The 17175-nt window shown below is 46.6% G+C and overlaps 1 protein-coding gene across 4 annotated transcripts in view; it reads left to right on the top strand.

Moving 5' to 3' along the window:
• The window catches only part of iqce (IQ motif containing E), a 130178-nt gene extending 126079 nt beyond the window's left edge, over nucleotides 1-4099 (top strand). For 3 of the 4 annotated variants that reach the window (XM_072481049.1, XM_072481051.1, XM_072481053.1), the window contains one exon: nucleotides 844-4099. In XM_072481049.1, the coding sequence (XP_072337150.1) occupies nucleotides 844-959 (116 nt within the window). In that variant the 3' untranslated portion in view covers nucleotides 960-4099. The remainder of the gene's footprint in view (nucleotides 1-843) is intronic. The other variant, XM_072481050.1, reaches the window with a different exon arrangement.
• The last annotated feature ends 13076 nt before the right edge of the window (nucleotides 4100-17175 follow it).

Genomic DNA, 17175 nt, shown 5'->3' on the forward strand with positions numbered 1-17175 from the left:
GCTCCGCATCGCCGCAACCGGAAGTCCTGGACTCAAGGTTTAAGCTATGAGAAAGAATAAACAAATTAAGGTTGTAATCTCTGGATTTTAGAAGGTTAATGGTGATTTGATTGATGTTTTCAAGACCATCAGGGGAAGAGATGGGGTAAAATGTATGAAACTATTTCTGCTGGTTGGGGAGTCGAGGACTATGGGGCATAGTCTAAAAATTTGAGCTAGACTTTGTGGTAATTAAATCAGTATACACTTCTTCACGCAAAGGGTGGTAGAAGTTTGGAACTCTCTCCAGGAAGCAATAATAGATACTTGATCAATTTTTCCTTTAAAATGAAATTGATAGACTTTCATTCACCAAATATACTAAGGTATATGGGAAAACAGCTGGTAAATGGGTTTAGATTGCAGATTAGCCATGATGCCCTGAACTCATGAAATGGCAGAACAGATTTGAGGGGCTAAATGGCCACCTCCTGTTCCCACCTCACTTACACCCCGTCCACCACCCTTCCATTCCCTGCAGCTCTTTAATCCCAGAAGGAAAACTCCAGGATCAATAAGAAAAACTGATCTCTGGAAAATTTCTCTCTGACCCCCCTCAGGCATTGGAAATGAGTCCAAGATCACATGGACCATGTGTCATTGATAAACATCTTGTACATGAAACCATTGCTGCCCAGCTCTATCTTGTTGGCTGAGAGTCAGAACCCACTTCATTAGCCATCAATTTATCCCAGAGGCCCAGAATTTTGGGAACAGAAGAACAGCCTAACGTCCAGTCTATTTCTACTCTGACAATATTCAAATAACAGTGTTTGGCATCCACATGGTTTTCTCCAATTCCAGCGAGGTCCAATCGATACCTGCCTCAAACTTCAGGAGAAGTGGAATCAGATGATTCTGACAGTGTCATTGTTACTTCACCATCACGGCCACTGAAACGCCAGGACTCCAACTTCTGAAGGCGGGTTATTTCACCCCAGAGGTCTGCCAATCATTGTGAGCACTTGTGGAAGCAGCTGGGGAGTCGAAAAAAGGAGTTTGTCGTTTTATAAAATTGCAGAAATCATGGTGTATGGGTGGGTAAATTGTTAAGGAACATAAAACACATCATTGATTTCATAAAAAGAGAAAATTCTGGAAATAATCAGATAAAACAACTTCTGTGGAGAGAGAATCTGATTTAACAGGCTAAATTTTCCCAAGGGGGTTGGGACCCCAATTTTGTGACTATATGCAGGTCCTGTGCATGCCCTCGGTATGCCTTATGGAGCAACTTTACATGGGGCAACCTTTTTTTAAATTAGTTGCCTCCACATCTGCCAATTAATTAAGGATGATGGAAGGCCCAATCGATGGGCCCGCAGCAATGGTCCAAATGACAGCCTCACAAGAAAAGCTGAGCACTACTGGAAAAGAGGGAGACCTGGGGGTACCTTATAATGGAAGTGCTCACAAAGGCCTCCCACTTTAGTAGTGAAAAAGATCGCAAAGTACTGTGAGGGACTTCAGGATGGAGGATTGATCTCTCAAGAAGAGTGCCTTCAACTGCCTCTGGACCCCTTGGATCGTTGCAGCCCCCTAATGCTACCAATTACTTATGGGCAGCTGAGAGAGTTGCTCTCAACTCAGCAAAGGGCCTGTTGCTCGGCGATGGTGGGAGAGTTGTAACACTGGTAAAATGGACTGTTACTGGGGTCTTAATTGCTTGCTCACCTCCATGAAGCAAGGAGCTAATTCCCCAGGCAGCCTGTTACTGGAAAGTCATTTGGAGACTGAACAGAACCAGGAGCGGTCATGACAGGGTTTTCTGTGACATTTGCCTACCTCCAAACTCATCTCCATAGGATTGGAATAATTTAGTCCAACATTTGAGGTCAATGATCATTTTTATCAGAACTGACAAAAGGTCTAATAAAACGTCCTGGACCTGAAACGTTAACACTGGTTCTCCCTCCACAGATGCTACCTGATCTGCTAGCATTTCCAAAATTTTCTCTCTCTTTCTCATTTCCAGCAACTGCAACATTTTGCTTTTGTTTCATTTTAATAATTTTCTTTTCAGTTCCAGCCTGTGTTCTGGAAATTGCCCCATGCAATGTAAGTGGGGCAAAATTCTTTCGCAATGCACTTTTGACACGACTGCACCATGTCACTTTGAAGTGAAGCAGCTCTGTAATATGTACAGCACCAGTTATTTCATCATGGAGTTCAGCACAGGTTGGTGTCTAAAAGCTTTGATTGCGGATGAAACCTCTCAGGTCATTGTATCAATACTTGCACTCGCATTCTTGTGCCCAACACCTGCCGAACTTTGAGCACTGGGTTATTCAACCAACCAAAATTGTATTGAACTGTTCAGTCGTGGGCCAAATCCTGCTCCTTTAGCCCTAACATAAAGGTAATTTTTCCCCACCTCCAGAATTGTAATTAATGATCATGTGAATTCTACGCTACAACCTTGTTAGTTCTAGAAACAAGTCTTTGAATAAAAGCTGAAAATGCGTAGCAGATGCATCCTTCCAGCATCTAAAAGTTTGCATTGTATTGTACAGTCAACAAATCCTGTTACCAGTCAGGGGTGTGTGCGAGATGTGTGTTTTTCACAACTTCAGAAGCAGATAGTTGCATATTTTGTTGCACAGGTCTGAAATTGCTTGGAAACTGTTTCCAAAAGCAGAGAAGTGTTGATGCTTTGTGTCAGCAAATCATCTCCATTCTGGTCAGGACTTGTGGTGTCACTGGAGGCTGGTTTAGCACAGTGGGCTAAACAGCTGGCTTGTAATGCAGAACAAGGCAGCAGCACGGGTTCAATCCAGTACCGGCCTCCCCGAAAAAGCGCCAAAATGTGGCGACTCGGGGCTTTTCACATTAAGTTCATTGAAACCTACTTGTGACAAGCGATTATTATTATTATTATTATTATTATTATTATTATTATTACTATGAGCAGCCTTATTTAAATAGGGAACACACAAACGTCACTTTTAGGCAAAACCTCTCTACCTGTTCCCATGTGAGCCACACAGAGTATGGATACCAGCTAGCTCCCTGCATGGGGCAATGTAAAATATTAAATTGTGATGCCGTACTAGATGAGTATTTAATACATCACAGTGGTAACCAAGATGAGCATGTGCATAATTTGGAAATGTGCTGGAGAGAAAATGGCTTTCTCTAGAATATCATTCTAGAGTAAATAATTTCATATAAAGGGCTTGTTACCTTTCTCATTCTGTGCTAGGTGACATTTTTTTTCTATGTTTTGGAAGTGGTGTACATAGCATTTCCTTGATTCATTCTTGGGACACATGCATCGCTGGCAGGGCTGGAAGTTATTGCCCATCCGTAATTTCCCTTGAAGTGGTGGTATGTTGTCTTCTTCCATTGGCTGCTGTCTGGTGAAGGTGTTGCTTCGATGCTGTTAGGTAGGAAATTTTAAGATCTTGATCTAATAACAATGATGAAACCATACCTGTCCCAAGTTGGAATGGTATTTGACTTGGAGGAGAATATGCAGGTGATGGTGTTCCAATGCACCTGCTGTCCTTGTCCTTCTAGTTGGTGGAGGTCATAAGTTTGGGAAGTGCTGCACAGAAGCCTGGGTGAGTTTCTGCACTGCATCTTGTAGATGGTACACACTCGAGCAACAGTCTGCTAGTTGTGGGGGCATGTTTAAGGTGGTGGATAGGCTGCTGATAAAGCCAATTGCTTTGTCTTACTATTAATCTTCTTGAGCGCTGTTGGAGCTGCACCCATCCAGTCAAGTGGAGAGTATTGGATCACGTTTCTCCTGACTGTCCCTTATAGGTGGTAGAGAGACTTTGATAGTGTGAAAGACTGTATATTGAGGGGATTTGTATTGAGAAAATTGGGTTCACAAGTTAAGTTGCACCTTTTGAACTTGAATGTTTTGTTACGTTTTGTAATCCCCTGTTCCTTTTGATTTATAGTGAGGAGATATTTATGGAATTTTCTGACTCTTCTCAATTGTTATATTTATGATGCATAATTTGTGCTGTATTTTTGTAACATACAGTTTATTTTTAAGCTTTATTATAAGTAGAAATTTTAAATAAACTTCCTTTTCATATTTTAACAATGTTTATGTGCTGTTTAAAATGTTTCATTATATATAGTATATGTATTCAAATGAGATCTAACCTAATTGACCTTTAAACATATTTGGGTGGTTGAATTAGCTAGTCCCCAAAAACAGGCACAGGGAATACGGTACATGATTAATCCCCATCCATTGGTTGCAATGCAGCCAACATGTCAATTTTGTGAATATCTCAGAGAGCAGCCAGTATTAACAATGCTGATGGGACTGCACGGTGGTGCAGTGGTTAGCACTGCTGCCTCACGGCGCCAAGGTCCCAGGTTCGATCCCGGCTGTGGTTCACTGTCCCTGTGGAGTTTGCACATTCTCCCCATGTTTGCATGGGTTTCGCCCCCACAACCCAAAGATGTGGATTGGCTACTCTAAATTGCCCCTTAATTGGAAAAAATGAATGGGTACTCTAAATTTATTTTCAAAAACTGCTGATCATTATCTGTTCATATCATCAGGGGGCCAGTATCATGAATATGTAGTACTACAAAAGCTCGCCTGCACATTTTAAAAGGGAAGGTGCATTTTGGCTTGAGAAGGTGCTTAAATCATGATTAAAGAGAATCTGACCTGGGAAAATGTGAGGAATAGAAAAACAGGGGAGAGTGAGAGTGGACTCCAAGGTTTTCAGACACTGCACTGGAGGTGGTGGTGGAAGAACTAGAAAAAGGAGAGATGTCCTGTATCTGCAGGGGAGGAAGGAGGCTCTTCATACACATATTGAAAAGGCAGCGTGAGCAGGTGCCCATGAAAGTCAATGCCAAGAGATAAAGCCCCAAGCATGGGCGGCACGGTGGCACAAAGGCAACACGGTGGCATAGTGGTTAGCACTGCTGCCTCACAGCTCCAAGATCCCGGGTTCAATTCCGGCCTCGGGTGACTGTCTGTATGGAGTTTGCACTTTCTCCCTGTGTCTGCGTGGGTTTCCTCCGGGTGCTCAGGTTTCCTCCCACAGTCCAGAAATGTGTGGGTTAGGTGGATTGGCTATGCTAAATTGCCCCATAGTGTCCAAAAGGTTAGTTGGGGTTACTGGGTTATGGGGATAGGGTGGAGGAATGGGCTTAACAAGGGTGCTCTTTCCAAGGGCCGGTGCAGACTCAATGGGTCGAATGGTCGTCTCTTACCCTGTAAATTCTATGATTCTATCTAAATGCAGTACTGTAAGAAGTCACATACTTAGTACTGCTGCAAGCCTTATACCTACATCTCGTTGCTAGCACACTGCCAGCTACGCCAAAATACCAGCCAAATTAGTGGAACATGCATGACTCACTGGCACACACTCTCCTGCAGGACAACGAATGCATAACTGCAGACAGGAGATAACAAGGGGGGGACAGGCATGCCAGCATGTCCTAACCCCTTGGTGGAGACATGCTGGCCATTATTGGGTCTGCCATTGGTGAGGCTGTGGCCAACAGCCGGCTGAAATCATTAAAGAGGACTGTATCCTCCTCTTCACATCCCACTCCCTCCTCGTCCCACATTCTCTTCTGATGTACAATTTTAAAGATGATGCACGCATGCACCTCTTACCTCCTGCCCCACCCTGCACCACAACTTCACTCTTGTGCCTTTTTCCATTAAGATACCCAAACGATGTAACCTGGCCAGGCAGTGGAGAGTGACCAAGAAATTGATGATGCACCATTTCTTGATTCCCCACACAGCCACCAGCACAGATACTAACAGTATACATATTTTTGACAATGGACAATATATTAGAGCTGCAGATCGTCATTCATTGAGCACAAATGGCCTGTAGCCAGGATAAGGGGTAAAGATTAAGAGGTGGAAGAGGTGTTAACTTGCCAATGGATGAGATCACATGGATCCTACTGCAGAAGACTCATAAGAACTTTGATAGCGCGGTCTATAGAAGAACACTGATTGATATGGATAAGAAAATACTTGGTGCATTGGGGGATCTATTAAAAAAGTCAACATCAAGGAACACTTGAGGAGTCTAGCACCAATTTGACACCAAGTTATATGCAGAGCACCCAAGCCAAAAGACCAGAAGACATAGGAGCAGAAGTAGGCCATTCACCCATCAAGTTTGCTCCGCTGTTTAATTAGATTATGATTGATCTGATGTGATAATCCTCAACTCCACTTTTGTACCTTATTCCCATAATCCTTGATTCCCTTACTGATGAAAAATCTGTCTTTCTCAGCCTTGAGCATGCTTAATGACCCAGCCTCTACAGCCCTCTGCGATAAAGAATTCCACAGATTCACTACCCTCTGACAGAAGAAAGTCTTCCTCATCTCTGTCTTAAATGGCTGACCCCATACTCTGAGATTATGCCCTCTGATCCTAGACATTCCCACAAGGACAACAACCTCTCAGCATCTACCCTGTCAAGTCCCCTGAGAATCCTAAAGTCTCAATAAGGTTACCTCTCATTCTTCTAAACTCCAATGCCCCTTTCTTTCCGGCATGTAAGTAGGGACCAACTCCATTCAAAAACGGGCAGCACGGTGGCACAGTGGATAGCCCTGCTGCCTCACGGCGCCGAGATCCCAGGTTCGATCCCGGCTCTGGGTCACTGTCCGTGTGGAGTTTGCACATTCTCCCCGTGTTTGCGTGGGTTTCACCCCCACAACCCAAAGATGTGCAGGCTAGGTGGATTGGCCACGCTAAATTGCCCCTTAATTGGGAAAAATGAATTGAGCACACTACATTTTTTTTAAAAAGGTATTTGGTCACTGTTAGGTTCATTTGTATTTACTGTGGGATTTGTGTACTGTTGGGGATGGGTTTGCTATGGGGCTTTGTTGTTGGGTGTTTTTTCTGGGTGAAGTTGAGAGTTGTATACCCTGCGTGGGGTGTCCCTGCTAGTTAACGGGAATGGAGAAGGGGGTATATCTGCAGCTTATTACCGTTGGGTGGTTCTTTTTGTAAAGGCAATGGGCTTAGGTTTTTCATTTCTGTTTTATTTGGGACTGGGGATAGGGAAGTGGCGGGAGAGGTTCTTCTGTGGGTTGTTTGGTAATCGAGGTGGGGTTGGGCTGGGAGGTGGGATGGACTGCTGATGGTGAAGGTTTATTTGTCTTTGAGCTGGCTCAGCGGGGGACATGGTGGCCGTCCTGGGTGGGTCTGGAGCTGGTGCAGGCTGAGACACTGCTGGATTGCCTCACAGGTGGATATGGCTGATCCTGGTTGAGGGGGTGGATAAATGACCCCCTGTCTGGCTGAAAGCTTGGAATGTAAGGGGGTTAAATGGCTCCGGGTGTTTGCGCATCTGATATGTTTTTTTTTACAGGAGGTCCGTTTGAGAACCAAGGATCAAACCAGGTTGCAGCAGGGTTGGATGAGGCAGGTTTATCATTTGAGTTTTGATTGTAGGGCATGGGGGGGGCCACTGTGTTGATCAATAAGAGAGTGTCATTTTCTGCAGTTAATATATTAGCAGAGCGGGGGGTGGGTACGTAATTGTTTGTGGATTGTTGGCGGGCACTTCAGTGGTATTGGTCAATGTGTATGCACCCAACTGGGATGACACAGCATTCATTAATAAGATGCTGGCTTCGATCCCAGATCTGAATTCACATCAGCTAATAATGTGGAGGGACTTCAAATGCATTCTAGATCCTAGAATGGATAGGTTGAGTCCCAAATCTCGGTGAGTCCATCAGGGGTAGCAAAGGAGTTATTGGTTTTCATGTAATAGATGGGGGGACAGACCCATGAAGATTTATGCATCCAAGGGATAAGGAGTTTTCTTTTTTTCCCACGTCCATCGGGCTACTCCTGGATTGACTCCATTTTGGTGGGTAGCTCTGGTGGGGTGAGGGGGGCAGGGCAGGGCACTCGGCGATCGTTATCTCAGATCATGCTCCCCATTTTGTAGACCTGCTGGTGGAGCCGGGTCGCTCTCAGCAGCCCCTGTGGAGATTGGACACTGCATTGCTCGAGGATAAAAGATTTTGTGAGCGTATTTCCTCCGCCATTGCAGAATATGTTGAGTTTAATAGAAACAAGCTAGTCTTGCCTTCCACGTTCCGGGAAGCCCTGAAAGCAGTCATTAGGGTGTAAATAAGGTGCACAAGGATAAACCTGGAAGGATGGAGAGGCAGAGACTGATGGATTCCATTCTCGAGGTGGACCGCCAATTCTCCATTGCCCCGACATTGGAGTTGTTGGCGAACAGAAAGAATTTGCATTGGAGGATGAACTGGGTTTGGTTTTTGAGGGCGGGGTTTTGAGCGAGATGAGAGAAAGCATTGAGTGTCCTTGTATGCAGATGATCTGCTTCTTTATGTCATGGATCCAGTTTTCACCATGGATGAGATAATGAAGCCACTTAGGGGCTTACGCTCCTTCTCAGGGTGTAAGTTAAATTTGGATAAGAGCGAGTGCTTTCCAGTTCACTCCCAAGGGGGAGGAGCCAACCTGGGAATGTTCCCTTTTCGCCTTGCCGGATCCAGCTTCCGTTGTCTGGGAATCCGCGTAGCCCATGATTGGGCCTCGCTTCATAAATTAAATTATGCTAGGCAGGTGAGTGGAGTTATAACTGATTTGAAGAGGTGGGATAACCTCCCCCTGACCTTGGCAGGCACCGTTCAGACGGTCAACATCAATGTCTTTCCAAGGTTCTTACTTATTTTTCAGTGTCTCCCCATTTTTCTTCCTGAATCGTTTTTTGTTAGAGTCAATAAGATGATTGCTTCCTTCATTTAGATGGGAACGACCTGAAGAAAGGTAGGGTTTTTCTTCAGAGAGAGAGAGCGAGACGGTCGGGTGGCTTAGCGTTACTAATTTGCTATTTTATGACTGGGTGGGCAGCATGGTAGCATTGTGGTTAGCACAGTTGCTTCACAGCTCCAGGGTCTCAGGTTCGATTCCAGGCTTTGGTCACTGTCTGTGCGGAATCTGCACGTTCTCCCCGTGTGTGTGTGGGTTTCCTCCGGGTGCTCCGGTTTCCACCCACAGTCCAAAGATGTGCGGGTTAGGTGGATTGGCCATGCTAAATTGCCCTTAGTGTCCAAAATTGCCCTTAGTGTTGGGTGGGGTTACTGGGTTATGGGGATAGGGTGGAGGTGTGGGCTTGGGTAGGGTGCTCTTTCTAAGAGCCGGTGCAGACTCGATGGGTTGAATGGCCTCCTTCTGCACTGTAAATTCTATATTGAAACGGTACTGGGGTGACTCAAGGATCCGGATTCTATGTGGGGGCAGATGGAGGGGGGCTCTTGTAGTGTTTTTAGCTTGGGAGCCTTGGTGACTGTCTTGCTTCCGTTTTCCCCTGCAGAACTTACCTTGGGTCCAGTAGTGGGGTCTACACTGAGGATTTGGAGGCAGTTTAGGCACCATATTAAGCTCGGTGCCATAGGGTTGTCAGCCCCTATCTGTAGGAATCATCTTTTTGCGCTGGTGGGTTTGGATTCAACGTTCAGTTATTAGGGGAGGGAGGGGCTGGAGAGGTTTGGGCACCTTGTTTGTGGGGGTTAGTTTGTTAGATTTGAGGAACTGATGAATAAGTTCCAATTCCCAAGCTCTAATTTATTTTGATATTTTCAGTTGCGCGATTTCCTGAATAAGGAGATTTCTTCATTGCCCTTGGCCCCTTCATTCTCTCTGAATAGGGCTTTGTCTCTGGCCGCACTGGGTGAAGGATAGATTTCAGAAATTTATGGTCAGATTCTATTAGCAGAGCAGAGATGAGATGAGGAGGAAGTGGGAGAGCAAGCTGGGAGAGTTTTGGAGGGAGGGGTTTGGAGTGAGGTTCTTCACAGGGTCAACTCAACCTCCTCCTGTGCTAGACTCTGCTTGATTTAGTTCAAGGTGTGCACAGGGCACACCTGACCATGGCGAGGATGAGTGTTTTTTTCTCGAGTGGAGGATGGGTGCGAACGTTGTTCTCTGAGTCTGACGAATTATATCCATATGTTCTATTTGTGTCCCAAACATGAAGCTTCTGGGTCTCCTTCTTTAGCACCAGGTCAAGGATTCATGATATCGAGCTGGAGCCTTGTTCACTGGTGGCTATATTGGATTTTTGGACTTGCCAGTGCTGCAAACGGGGTAAAGGCAGATGTCCTCATCTTTGCCTCATGATAGCCCGGAGGCAGGTTCTGCTGGGGTGGAATTCTCCTACTCTGCCCAGTGCCTCGGTGTGATGAACGGTTACTGTATTACTGTACCCTTATCATCATGTAAGGTGATGTCCCCTTTAAGACCGGGCTTGGAACCCTGGGATACTCCGCCTCCGGTTCCGCCCACCTGGGAGTCGTTTATAAGGGGCCTCCTTGTAGGCGGCACCCAGTAAGCACCCGTCTCGGCACCAGGCTAGTTCTTAGCTTATTAAAGCCTTCTTTACCGTTTTACTCTCTAGCGTCGTTATTGAGGGTACAACACTCGACCTATTGAAGATCTATTGGAGTTCCTATACCTAGGGAAGATCACCATTAGGTGACAAGTACACCATTTGAGGGTCGATAGAAGGGTTCTTCTCGAGATGTCAACCATTAATTTCCTTTTTCAGAGAGCTGGTCACCCTCAGCTGTTATAGAGGGTTAATAGTCTGTGGTTAGTTGTAGGGGGAGGGAAACGGGGTCAATGGGGTTGTTAATTTTTTCTTGAAAGGGATATTCATATACTGTACTTGTATGTATTTGTTGGTTAGTGTGAATGTTGTATTTATAATGTAAAATTCAATTTTTGTAATAAAAAATATTTTTTAAAGTTTTACATTAAGTAAGAAAAAAAAAAAATGTTTAATTGTATAACTGATTTTTACGCATGTAAAATGTACTTGTGTTACAATACAGGGGGCCTGTGAAATTTTTAGAACACAGGAAGGAACTTGAGAAGTAGAAAGATTGAGAATCACTGCCCTAGAATAAATTAGCTTGTTTAGAAAAAGATAAAATGAAGTACAGTGGAGGGAGACGAGGCTCATCCATACTATAAGTACCAGCTGGTCTGAATTTACCTGTTTCAGTGCTATAAATGTCTCTGTAATTTTTGATGGGACAAAGAGACTAAAATGGAAATATCACTCGACTGGATGGCATATTTCTTTTTCACCATTGTCATGTCTGCAGGCAGCAGTGGCTTGGCTTTTAATCAGAAATCTCTGATGTATTGTTAGCAACGTATGATCTGCCTGCTGTTGCCTAGTTCCAACCAGAAGTTTCTATGGTAATGTGCAACCTCAGTGAAATGAGAACTAAGGAACACACATGCAGAGCATCAGGAAAATCGGGTTCATGTGTCAATGTCACATTCGGGGTTATTCTGTTTAAGATTGTTCGTGGACTTTTTTTTCCATCTTTTCAATTGGGCATTTGCATTATAGGCATTCAGTGAGGCTTAAATGTTACTTTGAAGGAACAACACAGTTGAAATATTACTGTAAGGCAGATAGCTCATCCATTAAAATTTTTTAAAATTGTCACCCAGAAAGAGATAATGAGACCTGGGGCGTGATTCTCCGACCCCCCGCCGGGTCGGAGATTCGCCGGGTGGGGCGGCGTGAATCCCGCCCCCACCGGCTGCCGAATTCTCCGGTGCCAGAGATTCGGCGGGAATCGCGCGGTCGGCGGGCCCCCCCAGCGATTCTCCGGCCCACAATGGGCCGAAGTCCCGCTGCTGTCATGCCAATCCCGCCGGCGGGAATTAAGCCACCTCTCTTACCGGCGGGACTGGCGGCGCGGGCGGGCTCCGGGGTCCTGGGGGGAGAGCGGGGGGATTTGGCCCCAGGGGGTGCCCCTGTGGTGGCCTGGCCCGCGATCGGGGCCCACCAATCCGCGGGCAGGCCTGTGCCGTGGGGGCACACTCTTCCCTCCGCCTCGGCCATGGCCGACGCGGAAGTGACCCCCCCCGCGCATGTGCGGGGATGACGTCAGCAGCCGCTGACGCTCCCGCGCATGTGCGGACGTCCGCCGGCTGGTGGAGTCCCTTCGGCCCCGGCTGGTGTGGCGCCAAATGCCTTCCACGCCAGCCGGCGGGACAGCAACCACTCCGGCGGGGGCCTAGCCCCTAAAGGTGATGTCTTGGCCCCTAAAGATGCGGATCTCCGCACCTTTCGGGCGGCCCGACGCCAGAGCGGTTCACGCCACTCCATCCCGCCGGGACCCCCCGACCCACCGGGTAGGGGAAAATCCCGCCCCTGTTATTTTTTGAAGATATCAGCTGTGGTTTATATCATCAGGAGTTCTGTTCCATCTGAGTCAAATGATCATGGATTCAAGCCCCAATTCAGACTTTTAAAAAAAATTTTGAGTACCCAATTTATTTTTTCCAATTAAGGGGTAATTTAGTGTGGCCAATCCACCTACCCTGCACATCTTTGGGTTGTGGGGCGAAACCCATGCAGACACGGGGAGAATGTGAGAACTCCACACGGACAGTGACCCAGAGCCGGGATCGAACCTGGGACCTCGGCGCCGTGAGACAGCAGTGTTAACCACTGTGCCACCATGCTGCCCCCCCAATTCAGACTTGATCACAAATTGCAATCTGATATTGCAATGTCAATATGGAAGGGAAAGTCAGGGAACCAAGAGGTGAAGTAATCTGGGAAGCGTAGCTGCTTAGGAATACAAAAAAGCACGAAAAGACAAAACTCAGGAGAGGCTACGATAGTCCCCATCCCACAAAATATGACACAGTGTATGGAAAGGCTCAGTAAACCAAGGTCCACCACACTAAGAAAACAAAAAGGAACGGTCAATAGAGAATTAAAGGTGCTATATTTAAATGCGCGCAGTGTACGGAACAAGGTAGATGAGCTTGTGGCCCAGATTGTGACTGGCAGGTATGATGTGGTAGGCATCACAGAGACATGGTTGCAGGGGGTTCAGGACTGGCATTTAAACATCCAGGGATTCACAACCTCTCGAAAAGACAGAGAGGGGGCGGGGTTGCCTTGTTAATTAGGAATGAAATTAAATCAATAGCACTAAAGGACATAGGGTCAGATGATGTGGAGTCTGTGTGGGTAGAATTGAGGAACCACAAAGGCAAAAAAACTATAATGGGAGTTATGTACAGGCCTCCTAACAGTGGTCAGGACCGGGGGCACAAAATGCACCACGAAATAGAAAGTGCATGTCAGAAAGGCAAGGTCACAGTGATCATGGGGTCTTCAATATGCAGGTGGACTGGGTAAATAATGCTGCCAGTGGACCCAAGGAAAGGGAATTCATTGAATGTTTACAGGAGGGCTTTTTGGAACAGCTTGTGATGGAGCCCACGAGGGAACAGGCCATTCTGGACTTAGTGTTATGTAATGAGCCAGACTTGATTAAAGATCTTAAAGTAAGGGAGCACTTAGGAGGCAGTGATCATAATATGGTCGAATTCAATCTCCAATTTGAAAGAAAGAAGGTAGAATCAGATGTAAAGGTGTTACAGTTAAATAAAGGTAACTACAGGGGCATGAGGGAGGAACTGACGAAAATCGACTGGGAGCAGAGCCTAGTGGGAAAGACAGTAGAACAGCAATGGCAGGGGTTTCTGGGAGTAATTGCGGACACAGTGCAGAGGTTCATCCCAAAGAAAAGAAAGGTTATCAGAGGGGGGATTAGGCAGCCATGGCTGACAAAGGAAGTTAGGGAATGCATCAAAGCAAAAGAGAAAGTCTATAATGTGGCAAAGAGTAGTGGGAAGTCAGAAGATTGGGAAGGCTACAAAAACAAACAGAGGATAACAAAGAGAGAAATAAGGAAAGAGAGGATCAAATATGAAGGTAGGCTAGCCAGTAACATTAGGAATGATAGTAAAAGTTTCTTTAAATACATTAAAAACAAACGGGAGGCAAAAGTTGACATTGGGCCGCTCCAAAATGACGCTGGTAATTTTGTGATGGGAGACAAGGAAATAGCTGAGGAACTAAATAAGTACTTTGCGTCAGTCTTCACAGTGGAAGACATGAGTAATATCCCACCAATTCCGGAGAGTCAGGGGGCAGAGTTGAATATGGTAGCCATCACAAAGGAGAAAGTGCTAGATAAACTAAGAGGTCTAAAAATTGATAAATCTCCGGGCCCAGATGGACTACATCCTAGAGTTCTAAAGGAGATAGCTGAAGAAATAGTGGAGGCGTTAGTTATGATCTTTCAAAAGTCACTGGAGTCTGGGAAAGTCCCAGAGGATTGGAAAATCGCTGTTGTAACCCCCCTGTTCAAGAAGGGAACAAGGAAAAAGATGAAAAATTATAGGCCAATTAGCCTAACCTCGGTTGTTGGCAAGATTCTAGAATCCATTGTTAAGGATGAGATTTCTAAATTCTTGGAAGTGCAGGGTCAGATTAGGACAAGTCAGCATGGATTTAGTAAGGGGAGGTCGTGCCTGACAAACCTGTTAGAGTTCTTTGAAGAGATAACAAATAGGTTAGACCAAGGAGAGCCAATGGATGTTATCTATCTTGACTTCCAAAAGGCCTTTGATAAGGTGCCTCACGGGAGACTGCTGAGTAAAATAAGGGCCCATGGTATTCGAGGCAAGGTACTAACATGGATTGACGATTGGCTGTCAGGCAGAAGGCAGAGAGTTGGGATAAAAGGTTCTTTTTCGGAATGGCAACCGGTGACGAGTGGTGTCCCGCAGGGTTCAGTGTTGGGGCCACAGCTGTTCTCTTTATATATTAACGATCTAGATGACGGGACTGGGGGCATTCTGGCTAAGTTTGCCGATGATACAAAGATAGGTGGAGGGGCAGGTAGTATGGAGGAGGTGGGGAGGCTGCAGAAAGATTTAGACAGTTTAGGAGAGTGGTCCAAGAAATGGCTGATGAAATTCAACGTGGGCAAGTGCGAGGTCTTGCACTTTGGAAAAAAGAATAGAGGCATGGACTATTTTCTAAACGGTGACAAAATTCATAATGCTGAAGTGCAAAGGGACTTGGGAGTCCTAGTCCAGGATTCTCTAAAGGTAAACCTGCAGGTTGAGTCCGTAATTAAGAAAGCAAATGCAATGTTGTCATTCATCTCAAGAGGCTTGGAATATAAAAGCAGGGATGTACTTCTGAAGCTTTATAAAGCATTAGTTAGGCCCCATTTAGAATACTGTGAGCAATTTTGGGCCCCACACCTCAGGAAGGACATACTGGCACTGGAGTGGGTCCAGCGGAGATTCACACGGATGATCCCAGGAATGGTAGGCCTAACATACGATGAACGTCTGAGGATCCTGGGATTATATTCATTGGAGTTTAGGAGGTTGAGGGGAGATCTAATAGAAACTTACAATATAATGAATGGCTTAGATAGGGTGGATGTAGGGAAGTTGTTTCCATTAGCAGGGGAGACTAGGACCCGGGGACACAGCCTTAGAATAAAAGGGAGTCACTTTAGAACAGAGATGAGGAGAAATTTCTTCAGCCAGAGAGTGGTGGGTCTGTGGAATTCATTGCCACAGAGGGCGGTGGAGGCCGGTGTCATGATATTCAAACACACACATCATGATGGACACACTAACAGGCAAATCAGAGTACACAACACCACAACCAATCACAGACAAGAACACCAACCACATAAAAAGCACGAGCACGACACCTGGAGGTCAGTAGGTCTGGGGAGAAGGAAGCATGAAAGAGCTGTTGAAACACCACAAGCAGGGAGCCCCCCACGTGCAGAGTGCAAAGACCAAGTTGTAAATAGTGAGTTTAAATAAACAAGTGTTGTACCATATGCAACTGTGTTGGCTCTTCTGTGTGTTAGAACACCCAACACCACATGGTACAGGAGTGGATCGATACCTGCCTACCAACCTGCCATTCTGGACATGGACCACACCGGCAAACCGCAGCCGATGCAAGTCACGGGGAACCTAGGCACCAACTGGAAGCTCTACAGGCAGCGATTTGACCTGTACATCCGTGCCACCGAAAAACAGAATGTCTCGGATGATTCGAAGATTGCAATGCTCCTCTTCTACGCAGGCCCCCACCCAAATGATGTCTTTAATTCACTGGTGTTCGAGGAAGGCGAAAACCAGGCCAAATATGACACGGTCATCCTCAAAATGGACCAGCACTTTCAAACTGAAGTAAACGAAACTTTCGAAAGATACATCTTTCAGCAACGCCTGCAAGGTAAGGAGGAGCTTTTTCAACCCTTTTTGACGCACCTCCGGATTCTAGCGCAGTCCTGCGGTTACGGCACCACCACAGAGTCCATGATCAGGGACCAGATTGTTTTTGGCGTTGCCTCCAGTGGCCTACGCCAGCAGCTTCTTAAAATAAAGAGCCTCACCTTAGCGTCTGCTGTGGAAGCCTGTGTCCTCCATGAAAATGCGACCTGCCGTTTTGCCCGATTTCAGGCGTCCGAGTTGGCACGGAGGGGGTCCCCAGCCGTCGAATCGGCAAGCCAGGCCGCCCACGACGTTGAACGCATCCAGGCCGTCGATTTCTTCCCGCCCCACGGCCCGGACGACAGCGGCCGCTTCCCGCGCTTTTCGCGGTCTCCCGCGCAGGTGCGCGCCAAGAATAACGGCCACAACGAGGGACGCACTGCGCAGGCGCGCCCACCGCAAGATCGCACTGCGCATGCGCAGTGGCGCAACGAACGCCGTGACGTCATGACGTGCAGCAAGTGTGGAGGTCTACACTTAAAAGGGCAATGTCCTGCAAAATACCAACAGTGCAACAGATGTGCCATGATAGGCCACTACGCAGCCCGCTGTCGTGCGGCTCAACCCATGGATCCGGCGCATCCTCGACAACCTCGCACACGAGTCAGGACCGTCCAGCCCACGCATCAAGACTTCCAGTTAAGTGATGCAGATGACCAGGATGACTTCAGAGTTGCCGTCATTGATGTCAACAAGGTCAATGCCATCAATCCAGACGATGAGTGGTGTGCCACCCTGACGGTCAACCGATCGCGCGTCGCCTTCCGTCTGGACACCGGCGCATCCGCCAACCTGATTGCTTACTCTGCAGTCCAGGCCATGAAGGTCAAACCACTCATCACACCATCCCGGCTTCAAATGGTTGACTATAACGGGAACGTTATCCCGTCCGTAGGATCTTGCCAGCTACAGGTGACTCACAAGGGGTACACGGCCACACTCCCCTTCGAAGTTGTGGGCTCATCAAAGGACTCGTTACTGG

This window comes from Scyliorhinus torazame, chromosome 17 (assembly GCF_047496885.1).
Source record: "Scyliorhinus torazame isolate Kashiwa2021f chromosome 17, sScyTor2.1, whole genome shotgun sequence".
In the NCBI taxonomy this organism is placed as follows: domain Eukaryota; kingdom Metazoa; phylum Chordata; class Chondrichthyes; order Carcharhiniformes; family Scyliorhinidae; genus Scyliorhinus; species Scyliorhinus torazame.